General features: G+C 37.7%; 1 protein-coding gene and 1 long non-coding RNA gene across 5 annotated transcripts in view; one reads left to right on the top strand and one right to left on the bottom strand.

The window, feature by feature from the left end:
- LOC101568834 (cyclin-Y-like protein 1) overlaps positions 1-10,287 on the top strand; it is a 35,142-nt gene extending 24,855 nt beyond the window's left edge. Inside the window, exons 5-7 of one of the 2 annotated variants that reach the window (XR_002819485.1) lie at positions 2,049-2,100; positions 7,686-7,848; positions 9,614-10,287. Coding sequence is in view for 1 of the 2 variants with exons in the window: in XM_023708306.1 (XP_023564074.1) it covers positions 2,049-2,100; positions 3,030-3,074 (97 nt within the window). In the remaining variant the exon portion in view is untranslated. Of the gene's footprint in view, positions 1-2,048; positions 2,101-3,029; positions 3,129-7,685; positions 7,849-9,613 lie in introns of those variants that run through there. The other variant, XM_023708306.1, reaches the window with a different exon arrangement.
- Positions 6,079-12,096, bottom strand: LOC111814526. Of its 3 annotated transcripts, none has more exons than XR_002819490.1 (3): positions 11,909-12,096; positions 9,845-10,363; positions 6,079-6,178 (listed from the first exon to the last, which is right to left on the bottom strand). It is a non-coding gene; the product is annotated as an uncharacterized LOC111814526 (long non-coding RNA). The 3 variants fall into 3 exon arrangements; XR_002819488.1 differs by lacking the exon at positions 6,079-6,178 and adding an exon at positions 7,314-7,416; XR_002819489.1 differs by lacking the exon at positions 6,079-6,178 and adding an exon at positions 7,314-7,416 and having other exon boundaries at positions 9,845-9,971.
- Positions 12,097-13,438: the final 1,342 nt, after the last annotated feature.

The raw sequence follows: 13,438 nt of genomic DNA, 5'->3' as shown, positions 1-13,438 counted from the left end.
GTCTTCTATTCTGTGAGAGTAAAGATTCTCAAAGTAGCTATTGATAATCTTCTGAATTTCCACTGAGTCTGTGGTAATTACACCCTTTTCATCCTATCTTATTCTTGCGATTAATTTGTGAAATACCTCATTAGGATTAGGTCCTGACTGAAGGCATCAAAGATTGTATTGTGCTTTTGGTAACCTCCACGAGTACATCATTTTGCATTATTTAAGTGGGACTGCTGAAAAATTTCTCTTAAGTATCCAAGAGAATGTGGGCCTCTATGGATTAAATTGATGTTCACTGTTTAGAAATTAAAATTGACAATTGAATGTACATGAATCTGTGTATGCAGACATCTGTGTGCCCAGTGGAGAAGTTTTCATGCAGTGTTTCCTGTGCATGGACCTCCTGCCATTCTGAGTTAGGATCTTCTGTGAGGTGGGCGTTCTCCTATGCAGCACAGGATGTTTCACAGGAGTACTGCACTCTGCCTAGGAGATGCCAGTAGCTTTCTCATTCATGTGGCCATAACCAACAATGTCCACTGTTGGAAAAGGTCATTCCTGTCAAGAACCACCTTGCTAACAGAAATAACAAGATATAACTAGGTTTTATCACTATGTTACATTTCAGTTCCTAATTTCAATTATGTGAAAAAATGTCTATCTGAACTTATTGCATTCCCTCACTTGACTGAACAGAAGAAAATTAGATTCTCATGTATACTGGCTCATTTTCAATGACTTTTGAAAAAATGATCAAACAACATATTCTCACAGAGATATATTTGTGAATATGTGCACTTTTAAAATTTTCAGATACTTGTGGATACAACACTGCAACCCTTAATTTCTTAAATTAGGTTCAATGAGATTTTACACGGTTCCTTTTATATTACTACATTCATTATTATTGGTCCATTTACAAAGTGAATAATATGTTTAACATTACATGATTGATAATATACATTGTTCAGCTTGGACACAACTGGGTCATATTTGTCTCTAATAACTAAAAAAACTTGTATTATTATCATCACCCTTCTGAGCAAAACGTCTTCCAGGTATTGAGAAGCTGTCACATACACAATAGAAGGTACATATTTTCCAGAATTTTGATTGTTAGTATTATTACTTGACTTTTGACACTGGCAAGAAATATATGTTCATTTTCCATGTAGACTCATTTTTTTTTTCAAATTTTGATACATGTAGTTTCATGCAGAAAGGGTGTATTATGTCAAGCAGCCTGTGTAGCTCACAACTAAATCACAAATGGCTTTTCTGAGCACAAATACACTTCATTATGCAAAAATGTTTTATATGAGCATTTCACTTATCTAGCATATATGAAACTAGGGCTAAGACTTACTAACACTAGTCTTCCCTGTTTCATCAACACAATCTTCAGAAAAAATGGCTTTCAAGCAAAACTACAAGAGACAGTGAGACATACTGACTGCTGATGTAATTTGGTACCACAGGCTTGATTCAGGTGGAGAGATCAGTCTTACCTCAATTTATAGACTAGCATTAAACGTGTCCATCCGCAAAAAATCAAAAAGTGTCTTCATCCATTTGCAAGAACACTTTGACCTCATGAGCCTCCTGAAAAAGAGACAGGGAAATCTGTAGAGGTCCAAAGACCATTGCAAAACACCTTTTAAGACAGCACACTGTACTTTCATGAAAATACTGGTTCCCTCTACAAAGGCAGCTAAGTTTTTAAACTACCTTCACATGATTTACAAGAAGAAACCTGGAAATCTTTACCTCATTCACATTGCTATATTTCAAGACTTCATTCCCCATTAGTGTTGCTTTAAGAGAATGCCTATTGAGGAAGATCATTCTTTAGAGGCACCTGTAGCTGATTATGTTAGACAACCTTCACATTATTTGATGCACTAAAGTAAAAGAAGTGTTAAGCCTAAATTCCAGGAAAAGAGTTGGGCACTCTGGTGTACTGAATGGTATGCCATTTTCCCCATCCTTCTCTACCACTACCAAGTATTTCAATAAGATGTATGTGATTGCACCTACATGCACTTTCTCTTTTACAGGGAGGCAAATAGATCCCTGGATATTTTTGATGAGAGATTGCCTCCAATGACAGTAAGTGTCACTTTGGTTGGGATTATAATTTTTTTAGCCAAGATATTATGTTTCTTTCATGCCATTTCCCTTTCACATTAGTTGAGATAACTACATCACATACTTTCATTTGAAATGAAATCATATTCTTTCCCATGTCATGTTGTATCTCATCTTCTTAGAAAAGGGACTTTTACATCAGGGCTATTAAAAACGGAGAAGCAGCTTGCAGTATTCTCATTGAGCTATGGTGAGGAAAGGTAGTATTCAACTACCAGAACACATAGCTTTTCAAAAAATACATTTCAGTAGCCCTGAGCAACACAACTATGAGTTAATAAAAGCCTTTGGACACAAAATCTCTTTGAAGAGAATCAGGCTCAACATGACATCAAAACTTTAAACTTACTTCCAATATATGATATCTTTTCTTGGCACTTCATAGTCATGTGACTACTGATCAGTGTATGTGACTTGATCCCTACAGTATGTAGATATGGGACACTAATTATACTTTTTACATGTTATCATAAGGAAATACAACATATCACCAAGATCACTTTCAGGCTAAACATGAATTTCTGAATTTTGTTAACAAAGGTAGAAAGAAGTGTTGATTTTGTACTGCTTAGCAATACAGTATACATTCTGAGAGATACACTGATGATGATTCCAGGCATGTAAAGCCTTTATACAGTTCACTTCCACAACAATGATGCTTATGATTCACAAGGTCGTTACTGTTGGGGCTTCTACTGTACATGTGGTCATCACTGATGAAAATGTCATTATAGACAGTAAAAGTCCCAGTGTTTATATTTGAAAATTTAAAGATATACAACCCAATTTCAATTTTTAAGACACCTCAGCAGATGATGAAAAGAGATATCTTAACATCACTTAACACCTTTCTTCAGTAAATACTGGCATTGTATCATTTCTCCTTCTAGAAACACAAGATTCCAAAGGAATATTTTGAGGATGATCCTGATTGAACTCTATTTACTGATTTGTTGCTAATATTTTTCATATTGCACGATTTCCAGCTGAATGTGCAACATTGGTAAGATGCTTTTTATTTATCAAGCATGCTTAGAAATTAGTCTGTAACATAGAGTAAGGACTTTTTTTCAAATTAGTATTTGGAAAATAGCACAACGTCTTTCATAAAGGCAGTTTTCTCTCCTTGCTTAGACAAAACATAGAAAACCTAAAGGTAAAATAGCAAAGGATTTTTAGATTCACAGGCTAAAGATGTTTTGGTCCACAATAGGTTTACACCCAGATTAGGTGGTACATGGCAGATGGGTAACAAGCCATAGCAGGGAAAGGCAGCAAAGAAATGAGACCAATGTTTGTACCTGAGCCTCTTTTTCCACGTTCTACTGTTGTCAATCTACTGGGATGAGGGCAGTGCCAATCCAGTCAGTGGACTGATCCTACAATCACACACACACACACTAACCCTAGCACCCTTAAGCCCAGCAGTGTACTTTCCTATTCAGCCACCTTGGGAAAAACAGGAGGCTTTGGGTAAAATCTAGACTCTAACTCTAACAAAGTCTATCAAATGAGGGGAAGGAAATATACTTGCATCCCATAGTGTAAAATGGTGTCTATTCTGATCACAGCATCATTACAATTAAACACAACTGAAGGGTTGACCCATGCACCTCAGTACACACAAACACTTAACACCATGAAAATTTACACATGGTGCGAGGGAGGAAGAATATCAATTATGAGACCATGTGAGACACAAAGGTTAGTTCTATGCAGGTCAATACAGGTCCCAGGTGGTGTTCTAGGCAATTCACTGCCTTCTATGCTCTGTTCCTTTGGTGATGGCAGTAGTCCATCCCTACTAAGAGCATGAGTCTGTTTAGGACATTGCCTAGGATGACAGTACCAGCACTTCTTAGAAAAGTTTTGTCAGCCTGATGTGTGCTAGCTGTGTCCTGACATTTGTGTAATCATACAGAGCTCTGAAAGTGAGATTTTGTCATGTCTACAATAACAAATGAGAAGTGGTCCCTTTGGATGTACAGGACAGGAACAGCAATCTGTCTCTGATATAAAGAAAAATGTGGTTATTCGAGTACCTGCAATGTACACAGTGAACATTGGGCAGGAGTTGTCAGAGACTCACTGTTGCATTTCAAAGAAAAAGTATCTAAAGAAATAGCAAAAGAATGGGGACAAATGGAGCAGAGGGAGATCAGAGAAATCAAAGTAATAGGAGGTTTGGGCAGAGTGTTCAAAAAGGCCAAGAAATATCTTCAGCACCCACTGAATACCTACTCTTTACTCCAGGGAAGTGGAAGGACATAGCACAACGTTTTTCTGTTTGTGAGCTCTAGATCTGGTGAAATAGCCATGGGATATGTTTCAAGTATAGGAGAATTTGAGGCTGGGATTTAGCTTAATGGCAGAGATAAAGGGTTAGGAGACAACACACTGATGCTGATGACCTGTGACAAATGGAACATCAGGACAGAGAGCTGTCAGTTTACCAATGTAGGTAGGTGGAACAAGAAATATACAGAGACTGAAGTAGGACATCTCAAATGTAGTTTTGGACTCAAGCTACTACAGAAGAGGCATTGCTGTTACACATTAGGAAGAGTTGGGAATGGAGAAGTAGGATGGACAACATCAATTCCGGCCCCAATTAGCTTGGCAGGAAGGTTTCAGGACAATATTGAAATCAGCCAGAATAAACTGGGGTAAGGAGAGAAGAAGAGGTGAGTGGCTGGCATAGACATTAAAGAGTGAGTGATGTAAGAGGCAGAAGTCTGGGAGACACAGCAAGGGGATGACAACAGTGTAAGCACATTTTTGTGAGGAAATCTATGAGAGGCACAATGTCTTCAAAAAGTGATAATTGTGGGAACAGTGTCCTCAAGAAATAGGATGAGGAAATGAAACTCATGGAAGAGCTGGCATTGTGAGAAGAACTCTGTTCCACTCACACAGCAGGTTAAGTGTTGCAAATGAATGTCAACCCAGAAAAAGAGCCTACAAAATATGTGAACAGAAGTTGAGGATTTATGTTCAGTTTTTCTACACCATGGAGCAATTTCAATAAAGAAAAGACCTGTGTCCTGAAACAGAGGCTCAGATTTAGGATCACTGAGGGAGAGGTTTTAGAAATGAATACAAATAGCATTGCCTGAAGTGAACTGCAGGTCTCAGAACTTCCAGACAGTAACTGGGCCCTCAAAGTCAGTCTTTTTTGTATAACATTCTGAAACAAAAAAGTGTATACAGTCTTCCCTCAGATGTCTGACATGTGTGCTTCTAAAATGTATAAGATTTAGGGACAAATTATATCCTAGGTGAGTGGCTAGGATTCCTACTGAAAACGTGCAGAAGGACTATAACAAGGACCATCCTATTTTAAATGTGGTTTGGAACACAGGCATTGATTTTAGGGAACTCGCTACAGTTCTAAACTCCTGGAATTATCATGCTTTTCTGCACAGCAGCCTCTGGAATGAGATTTCACTCCAATAAAATGTGCCACAAAAATATTAATAATGAGCCAAGAAGACAAAATGTACTCACTATGACTTTAGTATTACCTTGGACAATGGTTGGTATTAAATTGTTCTATTACAACCAGCTGGATACACTGCCTTGAATGTTGGAGCCACTCAAATTTCACTGAATAGCTTTACACTAGCCTGTACTTGTGGCTTTCATGAATATGAAGGTGAAAAAATTACCATATGCCGCATGTGTTTTCTGAGATGTTCTCTCATTTCTGCCACCAAAACCGTAAATAAATGGACATGGGCAGCAGAGGTGTCTGATTTCCATCTGTGACTTGACCTATTGCTTTAGTGAGCAAAATGTCTATATGACTTCCTTTTCTGGTCAGACACCGAATAACATCATGCTTATGACAGTTCTTAACAGTCCACTTCAACTGAGCTAATGAATAAACTGTGCTCTACACTTTGCAGATTTGCATAGAGAGACTTTTAACTTACGCTGACAATAACCTCTGCCCCACAAACTGTAAAAGGATTGTCTTGGAAGCCATGCTCCTGGCTTGCAAATTTTGGTATGATGAAGCTGTTTGAAATGGAGAGTTCTGCAAAATATTCAAGGAAATTTCAATTAAAGACATAAGAGTTTACAAGGGTTTGTTGACTTTTGTAACCATTTTCCAGTTCACTTGCCCCTAAGTGCATGGGTTTTAAGAAATATTTTAAAATACTATATTTTATAGCAAATGGAAATAGAGAAGTCTTATTGTATATCCAGTTATCGTACACAATTTCATATTTCCATCATTACTTGGTAGGTTTTGATGTATTTATTATTGTAATTATATTCCACATAAACTGAAAATAGTTCCGGTGATTTTTGCCAAATATTTTGTAAGCCTACCACCAGAATAACATAGTACAGTGCACAACTTTAGGACCTTCTAATAACTTCCAGTTCCAGGTCCTTCTTTAAAAGCTATTATGTCGGGTTTAGAAATATATGCATGGCTACTGTTGGTCATAGAATTACCATTTTGGTTGAAGTATAGCTTCAGCCCATCTTGTGTTGCATGCTTGTTTTTTACGGTTTAAGCCCAATTTCTCAACAGAGAATCTGTCACTAAAATAAGCAGGATATGTGAGAACAAACGCTCCAGATACCTGTCCTGTGGCAGTGTTGACTGTAGAAATAGGTCTGATCTGGTCTGATTTCACATGTTTGAGTATGCAGGGGCAGTTGCATATTGATATGGCAGAGGACTGCACTAGTCATTTCTTTTCCAATGAACACAACGAGCGTTTGTGTGTGTGTGTGTGTGTGTGTGTGTGTGTGTGTGTGTGTTCTCTTCTAGTGAGGGAAAGCAGATCTTGGATTATCTCGGCAGAGAAAAATGAGTGTGTGAGTCCAGAACTCTACCTGAGGATATCTCCTACAAGGGATTCAGTCAAAATTGCTTTCCCTAATGTTTCTGACTTTCACAGTTTCAAATAAGCATCTAGTCTGTCACCATAGCAATACAGTGACCTTTGGCACTGACTCACATACTTGGATGGTGAAGTGATTTTCATTGCCATACTGTATCGTTTTCTTCCTTCCTTGTTGACTTCTGATAAATGCTTGCTGCTGGAAGAGTTTGTCCACTCATAGAGTGCTGTGTCTTTCCTTGTTTCCCTTGTACTTCTGTAAGTCTTTCCCATAATGAGCTACTGAAGTTCAAGTTCATTTCCTCAAGTTCTTCTGGGTTAACACAAGGCATACCTGACTTCTTTTGTCTGTTCACTGTAGCATACATTCATGAATGTCTGTAGAGTGGGAGTCACACAGAGGATTTGGTGGACTCTGAAAAAGGAACCATGAGCCAGCAGCAAGCAGGGATTAGCAAGCATACCTTTCCCAATTGGGTAGCCAAGTGCAAAAGAACAGGGATTCTGAAAAGTCTTCAAGTAGATGTACAGTGTGGCAACAAGTGTTTCCTTACAGTTGGACAGCCTTCCAATGTCACAAAACTGAATTTATAGCAATCCTGCAAGCTCCAACTGACATTTTGGAAGACAGCCGACTTGAGTACATTTTTACTTTATGTGTTTTTCTGTATTCTTCCGCATCAGAAATCAACTAGAAATGCATTACCTGAATATTCTTCACTTTACTCTTAATGTGTCTGCCAGTGTTTATGCAAAATAGTACTTTGACCTTCGCTCTTTGATAAAAGATCACCACCTGCATTTTGCATCTGCACCTCTCACCAAGGAAAGAGCACAGAACTTAGAGGTAAGGCTGTGTTTCCTCTAAGGAGAATTTTCTGTGAGCCACTTGGAGACTGCATCATATAAGGTGAGGATAGGAGAAATACAAAGTGTCTACACTCAAGCGGTCACTAACCCATTGGAGTAAGTAATTTCCAAGTCACTTATCCTTCAAAGATCTGCATTATCATTAAAAGCGACATTGACTTTGACACCACTTGAGCATACTTTAGTAAAACTTAATTTGATGAAGCCTCAGGACATAACTCGGTGGTCTAATCACCAGCCTGGAAAGCACAAGGGGCTTGCTTGCATCCGCGGTAACACATGCTGCGCCACCCCCAAACCCTGCGTGCACCATGCAGGCCACTGAAACAAGGCATGGTGATGCATTCCTGTAACTGCAGCACTGGGGAGGCTGAGACAGGAGGATCACTGTGAGTCTGAGCTGTATAGACACACTCTGCTCCTAATGAAGAAATACAAGATATTAAAATGTTTTCATCTGATGATAATCATTTCCTTTTGAACCTTTTCTTTACTCTAATGACCTCTTTAAGTCTCCAATATCATGATTCACTCCTTGTAGCTCCTAGAGGTTTTTTTTCCCTTACCATCCATAGAAATACCACTCACTAAACTATTTGTGCTTATGTTTTACTCAATTTCCAAATTCTTGTCAGAATTCTGTTGTATCAACTCAAACTCACGATTTCCAGATATTTTTGTGCCTAATATGCAAGGCCCACATATAGGATTTGTGTTAGGCTTGTGTTTCACATATGGTAAGTAGAGGCTGGGGAGATGGCTCAGTACAAGAAGGTCTTGACTGTCAAGGGCCTGAGTTTAACCCCTAGTTCCGAAAAAAATGAACAAACAAAAAATACAGCAAGTTGGAAGAAGTCAGGTTTTCAAAGGAAGCAACAGCTTGCATGGGGCAAGATAACAACATTTACAACATTTTTGCTGAGTGTACACCAAATACTTTTGACCTGAACTAGAGGATTATACTCAAATATCACCCTCTGCAGTGCCTCAGTAGCACAGTAAGTTCCCAAATTACAAACCTATTTGTGGAAACCTTACACAGATAGAATAGTGCTCATTTTCTTCATGTTTTACATTTTAGATTTCTGTCTTAGGTCAAAGACTCATTTGGGGGGACGTACAAATGTTTCCAACTTAGGAGTAACTGAACACAACTCATTAAGTGGCCTGCGCTTTACTGATTTTGGTTATTTTGAGTTTCTCTCTTCTAAGTCACGTGCACTTCAAGGGCATGCTTTGATGTTTCAGTCAATAAACCTGTCTAGTCCTACAGTAGAGATCACTCTGCCCTCTGTGGAAGCAGCTTAACATTTGGAATAACTAATAAATTTCAGGTGGGACTGACATAGCTCAGCCAGTGTTTGATGATTCTTTTGCTCCTCTATGCTTTTATCATGTTATTATCATTGTAGTGAACAGTTCCTTAGTAGAACAAGGCATTCTTAGGAGACTTTGTCACAAAATCCTTGTCATCCATGAAAACTCCACCTGAGTGGAGCCTATCACTGAACTTCCCCTTTCCTATTAATTGCATCAAGCACCTAAAAGGAAGTTAGGGGACTGGCAGGAAACAGCAGCCTCATAACCTGCCAGTGCAAGCCTCAGAAGGCCAAAGCAATGTGGTCAGAAAACATCTACAGGAGTCTGTAGCATGACTGTACATCAAGCGTAGGAATTTTTTTCTTTAACTTTGCAATCTTTTAGAAGTATTCCACCTGCATTAACTTTCTTCTCTTTTCTAGGCTATGTCAACATTTTGTGAAGATGAAGACTTGTGCAGAGCTGCTATGAAGCTATCTCACAGCAATGGCAATGTCATGGGTATTCGACTGTCAAATGCCATCCTCTCATAAAAGGAAGAAATGGAGACTTCAGCTCAGAATCTCATCATTTACCAAAGCTGAAGTGATACCACCTATCTCTTGATTACACAAAAAACTTACAACCTTCAACATTTTACCAAAAGGAAATACCTTGAACTTAAGCAACTCCTGGACAGAGAAGGCCATAGTTCATGAGAAAAGAACTTGATAACACAGCAACACATGACATCATGATGTCCTCATTCACAAAAGATGAAGAAATAATAACGACCTATGCCTGGAGAACAAAATCAACAATTTGAATATTTTTATCAGAAGGAAAGATCAGTAATTTAAGGAACTCTTGGAGAATGAAAGGAGTACCTCATGAAAGAGAAACTACTTAAAGCAGGAACACATAACCTTTCTTGATTGATCTGAGCAGCGCTACAAACACTGCAAAGCAGGAGCACCCTGCTGACAGAGACATTTACTTACTTCACAGGCCAAAGTCTGTGAGTTTCATTAGTTTCTGGAAATAAGACTTCAAATTTAAACTCATTTAAAATTTCAATTTTTAAAATTAGATCATGAACACATCAAAGACCTAATTTAAAAAAAATAAAGTTCTAAATGAGTTCAGATTAAAACTCTTACTCAAAAAACCTCATGGAGCTCAGAGACATTGGCCTGTGAAGTAAGCAAATGTCTGTTTCAGCTGGGTAGTCCTGCTTTGCAGGGTTTGTAACTCTGCTCACATAAAGGAAAGAAGGAGGTATGTTGCTACTTTAAAAAGAGTACTCATACAACAGCTATCCCTCTGTGCATACTGCTCTGTATCCCCTTAGGATTTGTCATACCACCTTTAAATTACCAAGGAAATAGTTGGTTGCAGGGAGCAGAGGGTAAAATCTAGGATTTTAGCCATGTCCTGGGCAGTCTCCACCACGGAGCTACCCACCAGGCCCATATGTGGGAGTGTTCTCTCATTAGACTGATGTGAAGTACGCTGCAGCACTGTCATGTATTGAAGGTTTTTCCTTCATGTGTTACCACTGAGTAGTTAGTCCCTATTCTTACTCAGTTTATACCTAAAAGGTGCTGAAAAACAACACAAGCCATTTGCATTCTTGGAAAATGCTAGGTACTAGGTCAATTACATGTTTGTGATCCTAACTAGAAAGCATCAGTTATTGTCTGTCACCTTATATTTGGCTTATTGATGCATCTTGTCACTTCTTAACTGTACTTCTCAAATACTGATGATTTTCCTCTTGATAAACATGTTTATATTTCCATAATGAGAACCAACATGGTGGTTCAATGATGATTAAAGACAGTGGAGTACAAGATGTTGCAACATTTATGAGCCATTTTAAGATGTACTACTATCATGTGTCTTCCGGTGTAGTGTAGCAAGTATAAAAGCTTCCAATTTTACATCTTTGGAATGTCATGTGTGGCAAAGAATTTTTCTCCTCCATATAAAAATAGTACTTTAAAGACACTGAAATATAATTTTGATCACTTAACGTTATTGTCTCTACATGCTGTAAAGGAAAATTACTAAGACAGTGTTCGTTAACATGCAATGAAAAGGAATTAGACTCCATTGGAAAGTTTCACTTTGGCAAATTTCAATTATTAGCCCTTTATTTTTAATATTTTTTCTGGTACCATTAAAGGGAATAGAAAGGACAACAAGACCAAAACATAAAATTAAAAAGTTGACATTTGACATTCACGAAGTTAAAATTTCCAGATAATACATGCAGAACTTGTAAGTCCTATATTTCCACTGCTTTTAAAGCTTCAAGGAACACTATGATTTTTGGAATGTTATGTATGTCAAAGAATTTTTCTCCTCTTATTGTATAGTATTTTCATAGCGCTAAACTATAATTTTGAACAGTAAGATTTATTTTCTCTAGCTGTTGTAAAGGAAAATTACTAAGACTAGTGTTCATTCACACATAATGAAAAGCAGTTAGACTCCATTAGCAGCAAGGGATATGAAAGCTTATTTTAAAATCTATGCCACATTTCACCAGGCCTATAGGTCTCTATTGCAAGGGTTTCTGCTGCAGAAACAACTTAGATCTACCTTAGGAATGTTACTACATAGCACAAAGTATAAAGTTTATGCTATCTTGAAAGATTTAGACCAATATCACGTAAATTTGAAAAATTAAACAGCATGAATATTCTTGCCACAATGAAAGGCATACCACTTACCTCTCAAATGGAATGCTAGGAAGCTTGCCTCTAACAATTGATATAACTGCTTCTCACGGTGCAATTCTACCCAGACCGTTGAGTGCTGCTGGCTGCAACACTCTTCAAAGAGACTTGAATGAAGCGCAATAGCAATATTGCTATCTCTTCCCTAAAAGGACAACTGGGAATGAAGATACAATTTGAAGATATGCGTATCGATGGCAGCCTTCCATTTGAAAACATGTAAATCTCTAAGTGGTTTTTCATGCTCTTGTTAATATTTTGTAAGTTAATAAATTTCTGATTAAAGGAAAGCTAGTATCTTTGTTAAAATTTCTCTATAATCACATCTCTTCAGAATTAAAATATTTTACATAATTCTAGATGTGTTTAAAGTGTTCTTAAACTGATCCCACAAAAGTTGCCCAAAATAAACATCTTCTCTGAAGCTTTCATTTACAATGCAACCATAATGTACATTGACAGTGTGTTTAGGGAGCAAACCATGTGACAAGAAAAGCTTTCTTAACACAAGCCAAAGAGAAATGGACAATAGAAATATAAATTTAGCTGAGGGGTTTGAATTTTGAGGAGAGTAACTGCAAGTAAATGAATTGCAAAAAGTAAAGATGGAGGTGCAATGCAGGGTTCACCAAAGCGGTTCATACAGTTTTATATTAACATACTGTTTTCAAGCACATAGTTCATTACAAATAGAAAAAGATCTGGAAGCTTTCATCTAGAACTAACAGGCTGGGGTTAACGTTCACTGGCAAAAGCACCTGCCTGGTACAGGCAAGGAACTCATATTGATGCCAAGTACCAAAAAATAAATATAGATACAGAGATGACAGATAGAGAGACAGAGATATAGAAATATAATTAGCTTATCAGCTGTAGTAATTTTTAATCTCCATCGCATTGCTGTATGTTTATTTACTTATAATCTTCCAGGACCTACAGTGAAGTGGATATGACCTTATTTCTCTTAACCTGTATAAAATGGTAATCAGTCTGATTTAATAGTAAGGAAACCTGTTGAATAACTATGATTCCCACACTTTATCAGTTCCTAACAGGTAACTTCATGAATAATTAAAAAATGAATTTTAAAGACCATAGGATGAGGCACATTGCAAGTACAAATTGGAAAAAAAAAAGTAGGATCATTAAACTTGCTCTTCCCTCTTGGTCTGCACTCTAGAATGTGACATGGACTCTACAATGTGGACAGTGGACCATATTACCCAATTAACTGCGTTCAAAGTAGGTAAGTTTTCTGGTAAACTATGGAACACAGAAATGAAATTGCTGCCAAGGAATTAAGTGTCACTTAGGTCAGGTTTCTCAGTGAAGGCAACGTTACCATTTGAACCCCGAATATCTATGCCTGAGATTCTCCATGTACTGGGGCATAAATCAAGGGCTTCTATACTAAGAAACATACCTGTTCTGTCTTTATAATATTGAGATGGTTCCTAATGACCAAAGTTGGGTTCTCACTAAGCCATTGTGAATTCAAAATTGTAATCCTCTTCCCAAATGAGT

Source organism: Octodon degus, unplaced genomic scaffold (assembly GCF_000260255.1).
Source record: "Octodon degus isolate 3935 unplaced genomic scaffold, OctDeg1.0 scaffold00346, whole genome shotgun sequence".
Classification (NCBI taxonomy): domain Eukaryota; kingdom Metazoa; phylum Chordata; class Mammalia; order Rodentia; family Octodontidae; genus Octodon; species Octodon degus.
This window is presented reverse-complemented; position numbering and strand designations above follow the sequence as displayed.